The sequence below is a fragment of the Callithrix jacchus genome, chromosome 16, assembly GCF_049354715.1.
Source record: "Callithrix jacchus isolate 240 chromosome 16, calJac240_pri, whole genome shotgun sequence".
Lineage (NCBI taxonomy): Eukaryota > Metazoa > Chordata > Mammalia > Primates > Cebidae > Callithrix > Callithrix jacchus.
In genome coordinates, this window is record NC_133517.1 from 97,094,749 (window position 1) to 97,115,599 (window position 20,851).

General features: G+C 37.3%; 1 protein-coding gene across 13 annotated transcripts in view; it reads right to left on the reverse strand.

Annotated features, from left to right (window-relative positions):
* The window catches only part of VPS13B (vacuolar protein sorting 13 homolog B), an 822,207-nt gene that overhangs the window by 62,891 nt on the left and 738,465 nt on the right, over positions 1 to 20,851 (reverse strand). For all 13 annotated transcript variants that reach the window (XR_013528186.1, XM_017965662.4, XM_078353467.1 and 10 more), the window contains one exon: positions 2,207 to 2,362. Coding sequence is in view for 12 of the 13 variants with exons in the window: in XM_017965662.4 (XP_017821151.4) it covers positions 2,207 to 2,362 (156 nt within the window). In the remaining variant the exon portion in view is untranslated. The remainder of the gene's footprint in view (positions 1 to 2,206; positions 2,363 to 20,851) is intronic.

Sequence of the window (20,851 nt, forward strand, 5' to 3'; positions counted from 1 at the left end):
GCCTATGATCTTAACCACCAGGACATACCATTAAAACAATTTCTATACGGAGGGACCCTGCCATTTCAGTAATTGGTAAATGTTTCAGCAGCCACACTAAGAAGAGCTGAGCCACCTGGGAAAGTTTAGACTGGAGCTATGGTAGTCAAATTGTGGTCCCAAACCAGCAGCATTAGCAGCACCTGGGAACTTGTGAGAAATGCAAATTACAGGCCACACCCAATCTGAAACTCTGGGGTTGGGGACCCAGCAATCTGTGTTTTAACAAGCCCTCCAGGGGATTCTTGATGCAAACTCAAATTTGAGAAGGCCTAGAGAGAAGGAAACCAAAGGGAAACATGCTAGCTTCCCTTATGTTTTTGAAGGGCTATAATGTAGAGGAGAGGTGACTTGTGGAGTTCTCACAAGTTTTGTGCTTGTTGCATATGCTTCGTAGTTCTAAGGAATGGAGAAAGGTGGTGGAACAGTGAAAGATCTTTGGTTTAAAATTAGGAAAAAAACTTAGCTGGTAGTAGCCAACAACAGAAAGTGCTGTTGTGTGAGGGAATGCACCTCATGTCAGCTGAACTATTCAAAGAGGCTGGATGACCTTTTCTCAGGCATGATATTGAATGAGAAGGTGGATAAGACATTCTTGAAAGACCATGAGTGACAGAATCAGAAAACCAGTATATACTTACTGGGCAGATAGTCACTGAGAGCAAATTAACATAAGAATGTTCTGAGGGCAGATGGGAGTTCGTGACACTTCTTGTTCTTATGACTCTGGCTCAGTGCTCACACTAGTAGGCCAGTCCCCACAGGAATCCTTCAGTAAGACTCATTTGTCCCATGTTTGTCTCTTTATTTTTGCTATACAGTCTACTTGGAATGCTGTCTCTTAATCCAAATTCTACATATTTTCCAAAGCCCAGCTCAAGTCATATCTTCTCAGTGAAACATCTAAATTCCCTTTATACTTACTGTCAGTTGTATACACTGACATAAAATTGCAATTTAAAAGCAAAGGTTGTATCACATACTTGATGTTTTCCATTTTACCTTGTTCCACTGTAGGCAATCAATAAATATTCTGAGAAATGCTCAGTTAATTGGGAAGAGTCTTCCATGCTTCTTTTCTGAGACTCCTCTGCTACAGTTCTTTTTATTTCTGTGGCCCACAATAATAAGATCATCAAGTCCAGCTCTTTGATTAGGTGCAGACCAAGAATGCATATGGTGTGGGTCCTACTGTTCATCTCTCTAGCAGCTTCCTGCTTCCTCCTTGGCATGCACCAACAGAACAGCCCCTACTGCTCCACAGGGGAAGCTCCCCTTTTACAGGGATTAAGTGCTGTTTCTATCATGTCCTCAGTTCACATAAGCTCTGGATAGACTGTTACAATCCAGACGTAGATGTATATGTTGAAACTCTTATGACAAACCCAGTTATTATGTGTGCAGTGAAGCCAGTTTTCAGATTTTAATACTTCCTTTTTTTCTTTCTACTCCTGTCATATGCTCCATGCTTGAAAAACATCTTTTAGAAACCACATTTTCACATCTTAAGAACACAAAAAAAGTGTCAGATACTTTTTTTTCCCTTTGCAGTCTTAGAACTTCAAAAACAGCCAAAAGGAAGTTTTATAAAATACGTAAAAATATGTGCTGAGAGCTAAGGTTTTATATGCCAAGAGTTAGGCTGCAGTGAATTTTTACTGCAGTTAATATTAACTCCCAGGAAAAGAAAAGCTTGCTGGAGACCCAGGCCCACTCTGTCATGGGAGAGTATCACCGCACTCCTTTACAGATCATTCTCACGTGCATGAGAACCAACTCTTGGTTATCCACCGGTGGATTATCCAGGGTTCCCACCACTCTTTGCTGCTTTTCCTTCTCAATAAAGGACTTTTGGCTATTTCACAGCTCATTAGCACCTCCACCAGAAGGCAGGTGGTGACAGGGAGAAGAGGTGAAAGTAAAATCAGTGAATTTTACTGCTCGTTAGCAGCTCTTGTAAAAGAAGTGGGACAAAGGCTTTGAAGCCATCATCACTGTCCGGATCTTAGACAAGCGTTTATTAAGTGCTCACATGCATGGTAGTAGTAAGTATAACTAGGCATAACCGCTGTGATTTCTAAAGTTATTAATTGTTTTCATTTAGGTCTCATCTCCATTACACTGAATAATTAAGAGGTGTCTGCGTCATGAACACAAAGAAACTTACCTGTTTTTGTACTCCATTGAGTTGCTGAACCTTGATGATGAGAGAAGCAGTTCTACCCTTGTACTGAATTGTTCTAATAAAAATCCCGGCATGGTCCACACTGAAAGGCTCTGACCAACGCCAGTTGCCCCAGCCTTCAATACAGATGTGTAACAGCTGGAGAGAAAAACAATAATCATCATAATGCCAAACATGCCAACAAAAATCTAGTCTTCAAATGAAAGTCTCATTGCTGGAAAACCTTTCCATTTGTAATATTCAGCATCTGTTTTCTTTCTAACCTGCATTATTCATCCACTTCCAGCTTATTCCACCAGGCTAAGAATAGCAAATATGCCACATAGCGTCAATGTGGTTTTTCAGATCACATTTTAAACCTTCTTAAAAATAATTGTCCTATCAAATGGTAAAAGGCCTGCTGAACATTTGAGAAAAGACCATTTCATTCATCTGGAGGACAAAAAGGTTGAAATGTGAGATCAAAGAACCTTGGTATTGGCTGATAGTTTATTTCTTCTTATGGCTAGACAATAATTAAAGCTAAATTTGGTTTTTGTTGTTGTTTTTTTAACCATAAATTGCCATACCTTATTTTTTTCTTCTGATAAAGAACAAAATAGCAATTTGAATATGCAATTCATTTAATATACTCTCCTTCTGAGATCACAGATATGTCAAATTAGAAATACCCTCAACATTTAAAATGTAAGATATGATGTATCTGTTCTATTTTTTAGTTATATACCTATTGCAACTTTTACCAATTGAGTCTCCTGATACATATTTACATTTATTCATGTAGCATTGCCACATCTGGCCATATGTGGATTTGTTTTGTGGTCATTCAAATATGTCCCATTTCTACTCTTACCCACTAACTGCAGCTAAGAAAATCAGTTTAACTACATGAGTAGTCCAAAAATTATATAATAATTAGTACTTCTTTAGGAAAGAGATTAAATGAAAACAATGTTTTAGGATTTTTAAGTACAAGGAAAGAAAACTGACATTTTAAGAAAAATATATTTATATCATATGCAAACAATTTAAAGATTTCCTTCACATCACATATAATTTTTAAACAGAGCTAACTAAAGGTAAATCTCATGAAAAACTCACAATTAGTTAACAGAATAAAACTTTGAAAACGTCCTGTAAGACTGTCATAAAAGGCCTTATAATAAATACATTAAGGATTTACATCGAAATTGCCATAATACTAAAAATCTTGGTGGAAGCAGATTATTTTTTAGTTTCAGTATTAGGAGGAGTCCTAATAACATGCTTAAATTTAAAAATTTCCCAAGGTCATCACAACATACGGTTTCAATGTTAAGATAGGGCTTTAAAAAAAATCTGAATACATTATTAAAAAAAAAATCTCCTAACTCATCTCCTTGCTAATATGGCCTCACTCCAGTTCTTCCTCCACACTGCCAGTGATCCTGTGATAGTGAAAGGCTATCAGTTAGGTGACTTCTAAAAAAGGCTAATAGCTAAGAAAACACATATGTGCAAGCACGCACACACACCCGTGGATAGCAAATACCTTTAAGGAAAATATGGCCTTATAACATAAAAGTACCAGCATATCTTTGATGTTTAAATATTAGTAACAGAGAAAAAAAAGAAAAATAGCAGTGTTTGAACCATTTCAGTTTTTTATAGCAGCAACTGGGAATCAAGCTCAGGGTACACACAAAACTAAAAGAAATAAGAAAGTTGTTTTCTTTGGACGGACTAGTAGCTGGAAATGACAAAAAAAAATAATAATGAGGCAAGGTACCTAAGATTAAGCTCAGCTATATTTTTTCTGAACATTTCATAGACTCTAGAGAAAGTTTAAATGTGCACAAGGTAATTTTAATTGAGGAATGTTCACATTTGCATATGAGCTCAGTTTTAGATAGCTGCTCACTCTGTGTACACAGCTTTTAAGGACTGGATGTCACCAAGGAATATGCTGTTAGGTTTTCCTTGGCAGCTATTTGTTCTCAGAATGTTGGCACAGATATTTTCTGTGAATTATGAAAATTTAGATATGTTTAGATTTAGTTCAAGCAGGAAAATTAAGTGGGAGAAAAACATTTTAATACTTCTTCCCACATGCATCATCAATGGAACATTACTAATGTTTGGTCTACTGTTAAAAAACATCTAAATATCATTGGCAATTAGATGCATATAATTCATTAGGAAAGAACTACATTCTTAAGAGAGAAATCAACAAAAAGAAATTCAGGAGGCCTAGCGGTACTCCAGTCCTCCTTCCAATGGTGTAATCACCCACGCCTGGGAACCCGTGGCAATGGATTTGGGTACTGGATGGCAGTGAGTGCTCAGATACCCACAGACACCCAGTCAAGGTGAGAGATTTTGTTATTGCTGGACCCACTGACTAAATTTCACTGCTATAGGTACTGTAAGTCTCCATTTAGTAACAAATACTTGCATACCTATTTTTATTTCTATACAGAAGGAAGCATAAAATCAGGCACAAAAATATGAGATTTGTGTTAGACTACCTGATTCACATCAGATTTCTATCATCATCCAATACATTTTCATTACTCAAGTACTATAAGGAAGGCAATATGCTAGGCACTATGGAGGAAATATGGAGGAAGAGAGATGCTTTCTGCCCCACAAGGAGCTTATGATCTTACAGGGTAAATAAGGCAAGAACAAATAACCAACATGAGGCAGTCAGGAAAGGAGAGGAGCAGTCACATAGTAGTCCAGATAAGGAAGGGCCTGTTTCAGGTTGCTGTGATTAAGAAAACATCAGGAAGCAGCTGGGTCTCAGAGTTTGGGTAGGATTTCAACTGGCAAAGATGACAGCTCTTTCACATGCCAAAAAGACAGTGTGAGAAATGCAAAGTAGTACGCATGCTCAGGACAAGGTTAATCATCCCAATTGGCTGGAGAAAAGGGAACATGGAAAAATGGGTTGGGGGATAAGGTTAAATACAAAGATTTAGATTGTGGCTGGCACTGATTTACTAAACTAAGGAATTTGAAGTTCATGCAGGAATTAGTAGATAGTCACTGATACCTTCCCAACAGGCAAGCAATGTGCTGACAAAGAGTGAGAGGACGTGGAGAGGCAGGAAGACTGCAGGAGTCAGTGTGAGGAGCGATGTGGGCTAGAAATACAGGGTAGAGGAAACCAGTGGGCTTCACAAAAAAAATAACTATTTCTTCTGCCTGAAGCCCAAGGCATTTTTATGTTCTTTTATCAATTTGGAAATTTTCTTTCCACTTCTTTTCTATTAAGATTTTCCTTCCTTACTTTCTCTACCATCATTCAGTCTATCCAGGCTTTTCAGTCTCTGGTCTACTTAGACAGTGTCTAATATTTTTCCACTGGGGGGAAAAGTCAAACAGGAACCATTCGTGTTGGAAGTTTTTGATGACAACTAAAACTAAGCAATACGGCAGGTTCTACAGTGGCCACACTCAATGGAATGCCCCAAGAGGCTACATGTTCTTTTTTTCCAGCAGACCCCCAGTGCTGCGCTGGCAGCCAGACTAAATTCATAGTTTTCCCGCTGAAGACCTCAGATGGAAGCATATACAGCTTTCAACTCATTTTTTTTCTACACAAAATAAAACTTAAAACAAAATTACTGATCAGGGAATTGGGGATCAGCTCTGAGGACCACCCACAGTTTTGTCCAAAGGGAGAATATATTTAGGAGGAAAGAAAAATAAGATAAAATCTAGGAAATCAGAATACACCAAGGAAGAGAAAGAAACGGTGGATGGTTAAGTAATAAATGTTAAGCTGCATCTTAAAACATAAATGACAAAGGTACCAAATACTTTTTGTGAACTTACATATTCCACTACTCATTTTAAAACTATTGTCAAGATTTTTTCTACTTCAATAATCACAAATTAAAAATTTGTCTTCACACTCATTTGTGGGTTTTTTTCTTTTGCATTTTGTAATAATTTACCCTACAGTAATATGTAATGTTCTAAAAAAGAAACTGAAGATTTAAACAACTTCAAAACTTTTCCTAAATCATTGAATTCACGGTAGAAATTTTAGGAGTTCTTAAAAATTAACACGCAATCGAAGTGAAATAAACTACTGAACATATATATTCTAGTAATATATTTTTATATATTATATATTTACATATCTAAACTTAGGCACCATTTATTTTTATTATTTTTTAGAGAGAGAGTCACTCTATTGCCCAGCCTGAAAAGCAGTGGCATGATCATAGATAATTGCAACCTTGAACTACTGACCCCTCAAGTGATCTTCCTGCTTCAGTCTCTCGAGTAGCTAGGACTATAGGTGCATGCCACCATGCCTGGCTTTTAAACATTTTTTATTTTTTGTAAAGATGAGGTCTTGTTATTTTGCCCAGGCTGGTCTTGAACTCCTGGCTTCAATTAATTCTTCCCCTTTGGCCTCCCAAAGTGCTAGGATTATAGGTGTAAGCTATTGAACCTGGCCCATTTATTTTTTAAACTTCTAAACTCATCACAATATCCCAAGAGCCTAGCGTATAGCAGGCATTCAATAAATATTTGTTGAATAAATAAATCATGATTAATACAAAATAACCAAAAGTAAATATTTTAAAACATTAGTGGTGATATTTGTGCATAAAATGGTATCATAACACACGTATGAGTGGCTGCTGGGGCCAGAGACTGCAGCCACTCAGTTCCCAAGTCAGCCCCAGTTGTGGTCCACAGGCAATTACTGTACCTAACAGGATGTGACAGATATTTGATAGGAGGTTGGTCAAATTCTCAAATCCTGGTGAATGTGTTCCCCCTGCCTCCTGTTTTCTGCAGACCAAGACATGGGCACTGGGTACTGTTCTTGGGCCCACTCAATGCAGATCATGAAGGCAGAAAAGACTGTGACCACCAAGGGCTGCCGGCCAGCAGCCAAGCAATTCTACAACTCTGAGACCGAATTCCTGCTGCTTCATGGCGTCCTGTGTCGCCAGCACAAGCCAAGCTTCACCACCAAGGCCCAACCCCTTCTTCTAGGTGTTGGGCCCTCTCACCCCAAGTCTGTCCAAATAAACTCAAGAATGTGAAAACAAAACCAAAACCAAAATGAGTATAAAATAAAAATATTTAGAAAAGTTTCCTATTTTGAATGATCTTTCAACACAGATCTGTCTTACAGGGATAACAATATTAGATTAAACACCAAGTCAATGTAATACGTTAGATTCATAATTCAGATACTGCAGTACTGATACTAAAATATCAAGTAGGCCCCTAATGATATAATAGGTGAGCATCGTGAGTAAAAATTAAGTTAAAATACCAAAAAAATTATTGCCTATCCAAAATACTATCTGGAAAGTCAATTAAATCACTTGCTTGGAATACATGAGTCTAAGTGGAACTGATAGTACATTCTACACTACTAAATTAGCATACAAATGAAAGATGTTGCTCATTATTGCTTTTTCAAGGAATTTGAATTTCAGGATGTTCAGAGTATCTGAAATAATGCCAAATACCAAGTAAAAAAATTTCTAGGTAATGACTAATGCTTGGTGTCATGATTCAATGCTGAAATCTTTAACGCTGAAACTCTTAGGGCCCTATATTTCCTCTCACATTTATAGAATACAATTTCCCACCTAAAAGAATAAGTTGAAGTAAATACAACTGAATTACTTTTGGACTCTTTGATGTAATTTGCTTTGGTAGGAAAAAGAAAAAGAGAATGTAAGCTCGACTGTGAAAGCCTTCCCAAATCAATCTCTCAGGGTGTAATATAATAGAGGCTGCATTGTCATGTGTTGGCTAGGTTATTCTTCCACAACATATGGGTGCTGTAGGTTTTCCCTCAAGATTATTTGGGTTAACTGAAGGCCACAAATACTGTGCAGTTTGCATGAAACAACCTCTTACAGTAGAGGGAAACCCGACACATTCATAAAAAGCTGTTTGGAATGAAAATTGTGGCTGAAAGGTAATCCTTATATCGAAAATCTTAGTTGCAATACCTATTGATGCATCAATTCTATGAAATAATTTATCCTAAGATAGTAGTTACAGATGGGTGTAAAAAAAATGTATGCTTATCCCAGCATTATTTAAATAATAAAAATTTGGCAGCATTAGGAAATTGGTCAAATAACATATGGTAAAAATAAAAACAGCTTTCCTTTAGTAGACATTATGTGTCAAGCACTGGGGGGAAGTACTTTTTAATATTACTTATTTCTTAACACACTCTTGTAAGGTAGACACTTCTGTTCCCTTTTACAGATGAAAAAACAAATGGAGATACACAGAGGCTGAGTTATTTCTTCAGGGCCAGAGTGCTGGGGAGGGAAAGATATAAGATCTGAACTTATTCAGAGCCTATATTCACAACTATATTTATACTGTAGTGCTTTCAAATGACTGAAAAACAACCATAGCATGAAAACATGTTAATGCTATCAGTTAACAATAAATTGAAAATGTGTGTACATTACAAAAAGGTATGTGCAGTACACATCATTTTTGTAAAACAAATGAACAAAAAGTATATATGCCTATTCCAAAGGAAGACAAAGGCTAGAAATATGCCATAATGCTAACAGTGGTTATTTCAGGGTTACAGGATTATGCATTTTAAGTTTCCTTTTTTTATGATGTGTTTTGTGTGCTTTCATGTAATTTCCAAATTTTATATTGTAACTATGTCTTATTTGGCAATCAGACAAAAATTAATGTCATTAAAATAAAAAATGTCTAATCAAATGCATATGGAGGCCACATTTTAGGTAAAAAGAAATTATGCATTTCTATTTTACAAATTCAGATTCAGCCTCTTACAGGAAGTATCCCCACATGTAATAGTCGAAGCCAAATTTTCCCAACAAGAGGGTGACATGATCTTCAGTTCATCTCTGTAGCCTCCACAATTCCTAGCAGAGTCTGGCTTGCTATATTGCTATATTACATATTCACATGATTCTTAGGAGCCATTTAATGTGATTATCTGAGCTTTTTCCCCTAGGGCAACAGCCTGTTTTTGAGACAAGGTCTCCTTTTATTGCCCAGACTTGAGTGCAGTGGCATGATCATAACTCACTGTAGCCTCAACCTCCTGGGCTCAAGTGATCCTCCCACCTCAGCCTTCTGAGTAGCTGAGACTACAGACATGCACCACAATGCCCGACTAATTTTTGTATCTTTTGTAGAGATGGCATTTTGCTGCGTTGCCCAGGCTGCTCTGGAACTTCTGAGCTCAAGCAATCTGCCCACCTTGGCCTCCCAAAGTGCTGGGATTGCAGACATGTGCCACTGTACCTGGCCTAATTTTGCAAGTATTTTTAAGGATTTACAGCTATTAAATATTTACTATAAGCCAACTAACTGTACTACACATGGTAGATATAGAAAAGAACTAGATAGTTTGCTTGGGCTGAAAATGCTTACAATATAGTAGGATAAACAGATATTCAATAAGAATAATTACACTGCAAAATTTTATTAGAGTAAGAAAAACATAGGGCTTCAGGGGTGTTCTGCTTGGGGAAGTTAAAAGTTTTACCAGAGAATGTATTTTACTTACTCCCAAAAGTAGTATGAAGAAAGACAGGCTGAAATAGAAAAAAAGATGAGTAATATTACTTCTGAGAAACAAAAGCAGGTGACAATCTAACTTGTCATGTGACAACCAGGGATGAAGTGATTCTTTCGGCACACAATTTATATCTACAAACCATATTGACTGCATTAGAAACAAAGACAAGGCATAAATGCAGCAGGCTATGGCTTCAAACTATTTGTGAAAACAACTCCTGGTCATTTGTTTTGCCAACAGAATTTGGAAAATTAACTTTCTATTATCAACTTATCAGCTTTCTTTCCCCTAATAGTTTTGATTGTAACCCAAATGGAGTCACTGAATATTTATTTTGGAAAGAAGAAGTCACTCTGGAATAAAAAATGATTGTTTTAGGAGGTCAAATCTTGAGAGAGAGGATGGGAGAGTGAAAGTGAGTAAGGGGAGGGAGAGATACAGGAAAGAAGGGTGAAGAGGCAGTGAACTCTTAGGTCAGTAACTGCTATTTCCTCTCAGAGCATCAATCATCAATAAATGCCAGAGACTGATGCATAAAAGACAATGAAACCAAGTAGCTGACAAGAATGTCACTGTTTAGCTGTTTGAAATAATGCTATTCATATGTTATATCTATATTCCTCATAGCTTTAAAACAGTGCATTGCGTCATTTCATCATATAGTTTATAACAGTCATTTGAATTTCCCTGGGTAAGTTAGGATATCAAATGTCACACATTTCTAGCAAACGTTAATGTTTAATCAATGTTTCAACATATGTATAAGCAAGTCATAAAATCTTTTTATTATTTTCACTAATAACTATAAATACAACTCTAAATTCAAGGATTTATTTATTGTTTTTTATTGTTCAGGAATTAATCTCTGATCAATCTCTGGCTGAAATTTACATACTTAACCTAAGAAAAGTGGGGAGAATAGTAGCCACATTTTTCATTTAAATTATTATCAGCAAAATAATGAAATGCTTAATGGTTATTCTGGGCTAAAAACATTAAATCGAAGTGACTTAAATTAGGGAAAATGGATACACTGCACAAACATTTTTGCAAAAAGATTTACTAAGATGTTTCATGCATTAAAATATTTGATTTTTAAATTTTATGCATAACTTTGAATTTTTCAATCATGAAATCAGATATAAATACACACAGTTAAAGTATGAAATGATAAATAGACTTGTTTTAAAGAGGTCATTTCAACATTATACATATCTATTGTTTTCATTCTTCTAAAGGCTTCCCTATAGTTAGATGATATGTGACTGAAAAAACATGAGCTGTGATATTAATAGCTGCCTTAAGTCTAGAATTGTGGGACAATCTTTAAGACTATTTACCTGTGGTACCACCACAAAGGATTGAAAAGCACAGATCAAAGAACTTTGATATATATGTATATCTGTGTATACAGAAGAGGATGGACTGTCTATAAAATCTGAAATAATTCATATTTTCTTTTTAAAAAAATAAGTAAAATAAACTTTGATTGTTTAAGTTCTAAAAATAACCAGGAGATTTTGATGCTATGCAGACATACTCCCTTAGAGTGATAATCAATTGTAATCATGCATTTGGTTCAACCCAATTATTCAGTGGAATAGTTAAGAGTATGTAGAAGAAAATGATGATGAGTAATTTAGGTGAGCTGAGAAATGGGAACCAACAAGGTAAGAAATTGGAGAGGCTGTTAGTCATTCAGATTTGGATACTCTTTGAGTCAAATTGTCAGATTTTGTTTGTTTGAAAATCAATTTTGACAAAATACAAACAATAGAGAAACCTACCTAAAGTTTGAATAAAAACTTTCTTTTAAACTGTTCTCAGATGTAACATTCACTATTCAGCAAAATTAATGTCAAATAGAATACATGCCAACACATGTCCTAAGAAAAGATCAAGTGATTTTTCCACAATCTGCATTTTCAGTCATCATGGCAATATGGACAGTTTTAATTATCTTTAATTTTTAATTAGAAAAAAAAGTCAGTAGATGGATATAAGAGAAATCCAAAATTTTTACAGTTATTTATTTTCATTTAACTGAACTGCCTTGCTGTACTAAGAAAACATTTTTGTAAAGGTTAAATAAAGTATTTCATGGCAACCGCTGCTTCTTAGTGCCTGTATAACAAGAAATATGAGCCAGCCAAAGTTGTGCAAGTTGGTTTTCTTTCCCAGTAAGGGAATGTGGTATCTAAGACCTAGTCCTAACTCATTTTATCCCCAAGTGTAAGTCAAGCAAGTCAAATATGAACTAATGCCTGAAGGGAAGTCCCTGACTCAAGAAGTATGGATTATTTCACATTTATCTTAAAATCTGCTCTCAGAGTTCTTAAAATTCACTAACTTGGCAAGTCAGGAATTATCATGAGAAATGAAATAATTTCATAACTATGAAGTCATCCAACATTCCAAGCATCTGACACTCAGTGGGCTTGGCCATGTCTTGGGCATTATTCTGACCTTTAAATAACAAGCTTTTCAATATTCTGGAAATAATTTAAAAGCATGGAAATAATAAGTGCCACAGTATAATAGGTATGCCATTGTATTTGAGTTAATGCTTTTGTTACACAGACTCATGGTAACAGGTTATGATTAAAGACAATCACATTATGTATGCTGAAATCTTTATAACATTCTTAATCAGTATTTCCCATTACTTAAAAATGGCAAAATACCATGCTTTAATAGTCCAGCTGCATTCCCTTTCTCCAAGTGCTTTGTATTAAAATTCACATTTAAAATTAGCTGGTAAAGGACCTTTATGTTTAGACAGCAAGAATTTACATTTGCAGAGCACTGGCTTGTGAAAAAGCTTTGAGTGTCTTGTAAAAAGCTTAAGAAATCTTCAGTATATTTTTCTCCAAAGCTATATTTCAATATCTGAGATTTACTGCCAGGGGAGGAACAGAGAGACCATTAGCAGCACCAGCAGCCATTCCTCTGGGTGCCTTGCAGTTGAAATATCCCCATTCTCTTTCATGCAGGCTTGTAGAAAACTCCAGAAATCAGCCCTGGGACTGGATAAAGTATCCTATCACAATCCTATCTTTGCCATTTCTTGTGAAAGACCTTGAAAGTCTTAAAATTGGTCATTTTATAAACTAGTTTTACAAAGAAACTTTGAGATATAAAGGAAAAAGGAAATTCAACCCTAAACTTCTGCCTCTGGTTTAAGTAGAATGTATATCCCAACAGAAAATGAAAAAATTCCAAATATGCTCTGTGCATTAAATACTTAATGACCAAAACTGCTAGGGCCCCACTTACTTCTACTGGTGACTTCAAAAGGCACTGTAAGCTCCCTCAGAGAATGTAAGTTTCCTGGAATCCCTGATGAAACTAAATATATTTTAAAAGAGAAAAGTGAAGGGACAGAGTCTACCGACTTTTTCTTTTCTATTTCAATTATTGCTAAAAACTGAAATAAAAATGCAGTTGATGGCGGCTGGACGGTAGTTCCTAGGTACTCAAATGGAGCAAGTGTTTACAGAATATTTTGGATTAAAACCCTTGCCAGATGGTCCCAAGAAGTGTTTACCTCACCGTTGATCTTAGCTATCTTAATGTCAGCAACAATAAAAAGAAGCCTGTTACTGCCACTTGGGAGAAAAGGCATAAAATCCTCCTCCCCAAATAGAACTGCTAGTTGCAGACAGCTGTGCCCTACACAACAATAAGGGTGATACTGTAGATTTCTGGGAAACTATTTCCACAATTAGAGAAAGACAATATGTGGCAAATGACATCTACTTTAGATATATAATATTTAGTGATTACACTACATACTTTTAGTTTATAATAAACAAGAAGAATTTTCATAGAATAAGCACAAAGGGCTAAACAAAAATGTGAAGAGTTAGACATACATGAAAGTTGTGCCCAATTTGAAGTATATTGCTAATCTCTTACTGTAGCATGTTCCTATTTTATGAGTTTTCATTAGAGGCCGTAAGGAGGCCGAAGGGGCAGGAATGGGAAAAAGGGGAGGGGTGTGCAAACAAAAGCTACTCTTAAGAGTCCAACTGAATTGACAGTATACTGAGGCATGTATTTTGAGATCAGTGCCTCTTTTGTGTATGTGTATATATTAATAGTATATACAAAAGTATCCGGATCAGTGCCTCTTTTGTGTATGTGTATATATTAATAGTATATACAAAAGTATCCAACATTATAGAAAGAATAGTGTTCATAAATAATAATTAAGATTTTCCATACTATGTTACTGAGAAATCCCAAAACATATTTATTCAATGAATATTTACTGGCTGGGTGTGGTCGTTCACACCTGTAATCCCAGCACTTTGGGAAGCAGAGGTAAGAGGATCGCTTGAGCCCAGAAGTCAGCGGCTGTAGAGAGCTACAGATGTGCAACTACACTTCAGCCTGGGCCACAGAGCGAAACCCTGTCTCAAAAAAAAATAAAAAGTAAGAAAAAAGGAACACTTATATCGGCTATTATGAGCAAGATATAGGATTGAATGATATGTGGAAGCATTACCTTATTAAAGCCCTCTCTTTCTTTCCTTTCATTCTCAGCAAACATCCAATACAACTTCAACTATATTCATGCCCACCTTCATTCTCTCTCTCCTGTCTCAAGAATAGGAGGAGACTATTGTGGTACACCGCAAATGGCCACAAATTCTCTGCCGCAACTCTCAGCAAGATCCAGTCCCTTACCGTTTGGGTCTGGCTTAACCTAGTGACTTGCTCTGCGCAACAGAATGCGGTGGAAGTTATGCTGTGTGAGTTCTGAGCCCACTTTCAAGAGGCCTTGCATCTGCTCTCAATTCTCCTGGGACAGTGTTACCAGGTGAAGAAGCTTGGCTAGCTCGTTGGTGAGATCATGTGGATGAGAACCAAGGCACCTGGTAAACAGCCTGCTGACCACTAAACATGTGGGTGAGTCCATTGTAGACCATCCAGCCCTCACTGACCTCCAAGCTGACTTCAGCCTCCTAAGTGAGACCAAGTGAGACCCACAAAAAACCTCTTGAGTGTACCTAGATGTCTGACCAACAGACTCATGAGCTAATAAATGGTTTTTAAGTCACTAAGTGTTGGAATGGTTTGTTAAACAGCAATAAATATTTGGTATAAACTTGGTCCATTCAAGGTCAATCCTTCCACTTGTGATCTGAATTCTTTCCTTTTCTTCCTTTGTAAGACTATATGCCATTAGTCATTCTTTCTTCTCCTATATGAATGTGCCTAACTTTCTTCCATTTAAAATTGTTCCTTGACCCTGTGGGTTTCTGTAGCTAATACATAATTAAGATTAAAAACAAAAACACCACCACCACCACCACCAAAACTTTGTGCTCATCTTCACCACTTTATAATTTCCCATTCACTTGTCAGCCCACTGTGATCTGGCTTTTATCCTCCTGTCTCTACTGAAAGTGCTTTCCTTGAGCTATCAATGATGTTCCATTTACCAAATATAATGGTCTCCCTTTTTCAATTCTTACCTCACTCAGTCCCCTTAGGACATTTAACAACACTGGTAATTCTATCCCTCTAAATAGTCACCTTTTTGGATTTTAAAACACCATGATCTTCTGGCTTTCCTGTGACATCTTGGTTTTCCTCATAGCTCTTACTTCCCCTGAATATATTCTATTTCACAGCCCAACCCCCAAATTCTGCTACTGATCCTTTTGCAAGCTTACCTCCAAGACAGCCCCAGTAATCCTTGCCTCTTGTTATCTGTGCGTTTGTGTAGTCCCCTCTACACTGAACAGGGAAGCTCTGTGTAGGATATTGCAAATAAGACAATGAATGACTTCTGAGGCTAGGTCATAAAAGACATTGTGGCTTCTGCCTTGGATCCCTTGATCTGGAAGGCAGCAGCTGCCATGTCATGAGACTACTCGATTAACTCTCTGGAGAGATCCCTGTACGGAGCTCAGCACTGAGGCCTCCTAGCAAGAGCCATGTATTTTGGGGATGAATCTTCCAGACCAGATGAGCCTTCAGATGAGTGCAACTCCATTTGTTGCTTTGATTACCTTATCAGAAATGCTGAGCTGGAACCACCCAGTTAGACCATGCCCCAAATTCCTGACTAACAAAACTGTGGGATAATAAATGCTTGTTGCTTTAGCTACTCAAGTTTTCGAGTAATTTTTTATACAGCAATAGGTGACTAATAGCGATTCAGTATCTATAAATGGGATACTACTGTAACAAAAGCCTAAAATGTCAAGGAGGGTTGGAACTGGAAAGTGAGTAAAAACTGGAAGAACCTGGGAAGAGTGTTAGTGAATGTCTACGTACTTCAGAGAGACTATGAACAGAAACATGATGGCCCTAGAGGAGACTGCCAGCTAGGGAGTGAGAAAAATGTTACTGGAAATGGGTGGAAAGGGGATCCTTGCTATGTGGTGGCAGAAAGTTTTTCAACACTGTCACTTGCAGTAACATGGAAAGTAGAAAATGTGTGTAATAAACTACATGATCCAGCTAAGGAGATTTCCAGGCAGTGCTGAGGTGCCTCCTAGCTTCTACCTGCTGATAATATTACAATCCACTAGGGGAGATAGAAGCTCAAGGAAGAACTGTCAGATAAAAAGGGGCCAAGACTTGCTATTTTGAAAGTTCCTAGCTTTATCAGATGCAAATGATGCTAAAATCAAGAAATGGCTTCCTAGCAAAGGACAAATCCAAGACACAGCCAGAAAAGCTGGATCTAAATATGAAACAAAGAATATACCTGTACATTTTTTTGTTAAAACCTTAGAAAGACCGAAATTGATGGGCTCAGAGAGTTATTCAAACAAAAGGAGTTCTAAAACACTTATGGATGATGTCCCTCAGTAATGCCAGAAGAATCTTAAAGTAGAGAAGGGCTTATCTAAAAAAGATACATGGGTGTAATTTTGTCTAATATCGTAAACCTCAATAAGAATAACAAGAGACCCATAAAGTTGTTTAAAGAATAATATTGACAGAAACACTGCCAACTTAGACTGAAAGAGACAAAGACAGTACAAAATGGAAAGAACTCTGAACCTTTAAAGTTCTACCAGCAGAAAGCAGGCTGGGAAAACTAAAAGGTACATACAAAAGCTACTTTTCATGGAAACGAATGGGTGACTGAGAGGCTGCAGCCAACTGCACAAAGCCATGAGCAATGGAGAGATATTTCCAAGCAGGAGTAGTACTGAGTACTAATTAAGAAACTTCCAACATTTATCTGATTGAATTTAAGAATCTCTATGGTCCAGGAACTCCTGTGTGTCTTCTGTTTTCACCTTTTACACATGGAAATGTCTACTGTAGTTATCGTGTGCCTGTTTCACCATTGTATATTGTTCTGCAGTGCCACGTAACTCTTCTCTTAGCTCTCCTTCGGCGTGTTTATTTATTCCCACTTCCAGCTAGGCACCAAACAGGCCGAATTTATATCTCCAGGTCAGACTATTCTTTTGAGCTCCAGGCTCTTACATCCAATTTGCCTACTCTACCTGTCCGCTTGGATGTCTAGTTAGGGAAAAAGGACTAAAAAGGAACCCTTGGTTATAGAGAACAAAGTTCTTTTTACTTTAAAGAATGTTTTGTAGAGACAGGGTCTTGCTATTTTGCCCCAGGCTGGTCTCCAACACCTAGCCTCAAGCCATTTTTCCTACCTTAGCTTCTCAAAGTTTTGGGATTACAGGCGTGAGCCACCATTGTACCCAGCCAAGCTGAGTCCTTTACTGGGAACCTTATAAATGTTTTTCATGGAATATTCACAACAACGTCTTAATTATGCAGAAGAGGAAGTTAAAGCTCCAAGAAATTAAGAAACTGTCCATTCTTACACGCAGCTACCAAACCTTAGGAGTGAAACTCAGGTATTGATGGCTTAAAATTCGTGCTTTTTCTAATATACCATCCCTCTCGCCCTCCAAAGCAGCCTAAAATTCAATATACACAAAATGGTTCTCAGGATTACTCTGCTGTGCTCTTAGACCCTGCTCCATTTTCTGTCTCTCAAACATTGTCTTACTCAGCTCCCTGTCTTGGTCAATAGCAAAATTACCAACATGTCACCTAAGTCTGAAATCTCAGAGTCAAACCGGACCCTTCTCTTCTATGATCAATAATCAAATTCTGGTGATTTTAACCTCCCAAATATCTTCCAGACAGACCTCTATCAAGTTAAACCTTCTCTCAGCAATTTAAAGATGTTGTTCCATTGTCTTCTAGCCTCCCTGGTATCTAAAGAGAAGTCCATAGTAATTTGATTATTGTTGTTCTAATGTGTTGTAGGTAATGTGCTGTTTTCCTCTGGCTGCTTTCAAAATTTTCTCTTTATCTTAGGTTTTCAGTAGTTTCATAATGATGTTCTGGGTATTTTCAAATTTACTTTTTTCTTCCATCATGTATTTTATACATACAGAGAGAGGGCAAGACCCCATCTCCAAATGTATATATATTTTTTAATTAATTAATTTTTTGGAGACGGGGTCTTGCTCTGTTGCCCAGGCTGGACCTCAGTGGCACAATCTTAGCTCTCTGCAACCTCCACCTCCCATGGTCAAGCAATCGTCCCACTTCAGCCTCCTGAGTAGGTGGGTCTACAGGTATGCACCGTCATGTCTGGCTAATTTTTTTTTTTTTTGGGAGAGACAGGATCTTACCGTATTGCCCAGGCTGCTCTTTAACTCTTGAATTAAGTAACATTTTTTTTTTCTGACTCTCATCTGTCAAGTAATTTTGGATTATATTATGGACATTGTACATGTTTTGTTGTGGAGACTCTGGATTCTCTTATGACTATTCCAAAGAATGTTGATGTTTGTAGTTAATAAGTAACCAACTTGTTTAGACTCAAACTGGAAATTCTCATACCTGGGTCAGCAGCAGCTCAGATTAGTTTACTTCTTTAAGCTTTGGATACAAACTACATTCAGTTTGCCCCAATGCATGTGTGTGGTTCAGCACTCTGCTGAACAGTTGGGCCAAGTTTTAAAATATTACATTCCCATTTTATGGCTTTCTCCTCTCCAGGGTTTTCTTTTCACTCTCTAGCAGCCTTAGATGCCTGGGCTATTTCCCCTGATATCCTGGGCCAGAAAGATGATAGGCCACCCCTGTTCTGCCGTGACTGCAGTTGCCCTCAAGGCAAAGCCACAAAAGATGGGAAAGTCATCCTGCAAATTACTCACTTGACTCCCTTCCAAAATCTGCTTTTGTTTAGACTCCAGAGCCTTCAGGTAGTTTTTTGTTTGTTTGTTTTAAGTTCTGTTCAGAACATATTGCTGTTATTCAAAGAAATATTAGTTTCTTAGGCATTTATACCATTTAATGCCTTCTATTTTGTCTTAGCTCAGCCACTATAATCTCTCTTACTCCTGGACTATGCAGCAGTGCTCATAGTAGTCTCTGCTTGTATTCTCAATCTTCCCTAGACTGTCTTCTCAAAAACACTAGTAGAACTTCTCCAAAATACATCTGTGATCCTGGCATTCCTCTACTTAAACCCATTCAGTAGCCAAGAGCTGCCTATCACATATTTGTATATCTTCTTGAAATAGATTCCTAGGCTCTTGAGAACATAACTCCTCCAGACACTGGTGTGCTGGAGCTGGCTCATACTTGTTTGTGAATACCAGCAATTCAGTATTCAGAGATTTTGCAAACTGGTGGTCAACCCACTCACAGCTTAAAATAAGCTTTGGAGTGTTTACACCACGAAAGTTGGCCAATCCTACAATCAGGGCTTCTCCATCACTACCACTCTAAGAGCCAGTGGACCAGCACATATCTCTTATCTCTTCTGCAATTTTAATGACTGAGTGACACTGCACAAAACCTGAAATCCCTTGACTATAACTTGCTGTTTACGTATACCTCCCTGGTTCTTCTTGGTGTACTCCCTCCACTATCGTATACTAGGCCACCCTATAATTATCCTTCAAACTCAGCTTCTGTGGAAAGCTAACTTTGATCTCTCTGGGTACATAGATTATCATACCTTCATGCTATCACAGTCTCAAGAGAGCATGAAAACTTCTTAGCACAGCGTACAAGAGCCCTCATGGCTTTAGCCTATTTTCCCCTCTTGCAGCTCCACACATGTACTCTACACTGTGGCAAAATTAGTAAAATTCCCCTTCCATGCCATATTGTTTCATGTCTCTGTGGCTTTCCCACATGTTGGTCCCTTTAGCTGGAATACTGCCTCCACCTTCACTTCATTGACCTAGCTAACTCCTAGGCATTAACATGTAATGCAAATATCCCTTCTGCCAGGAAGCTTTGCCAGATTCCCATCCTCATGCCGGATTTGAAACATTTCCTTTGAGTTCTCATTAAGACTTTGTTCATATCCAGATGCAATTGATTTTACTTCCTGATTCCCTGGCATTTCTTTGCTATGGCTAGTGTTTCCATTGGTCACCCCTCATTTCTCTCTGTCCTAACTATTGCAGTGATATCCTGATAGACTGATAGATACTGGTCATGTCTATAACAATTTGTTTACTTTTCTGGGTTCCTCAATAGACAGTAAGTTCCTTACAAGAATGTATATAGTTACATGCAGTAGATAATACACGAAAATTTACTGATTAAAATATGCATGTGAAGGAGACTAAATAAACAGCTACAGAGAAATAATGGCAGATAGGAGGGTCTGTGAAAAGACTGAGTTAGGCCTTGGATGCCAGATAATTTGGATATTCTTTAATAAATCATAGTGTAGCCTGTGATGGTTTCTGGACAGAAAAGTGTAACAATCAAAGTATTTAGGAAAATTACTTGAGCTGTAGTCTGCGAGATAAATCAGAGTTTAAAAAGGGCAAAACTGTTAACTAAGTGAACAATTGAGGAAACTATTGCAACAGTTTGTATGAGAAGTAATAAAGATAACCCCTCTTGATACATCATTACACTTGCTGCTGTTCCTAAGAAAGTATTTGAAGTCCCTTTTAGTCTGTAAGTGAATTTTGGGCACTGGGGTGCTTAATGTCTCAAATTTAATTTCTTTGCCCTTATTAAGAAGTTGAAAAGTACATAAAAATGTGACAAAAATAGAAAAATATCACCTAGGCTGGGTGTGGTGTCTCATG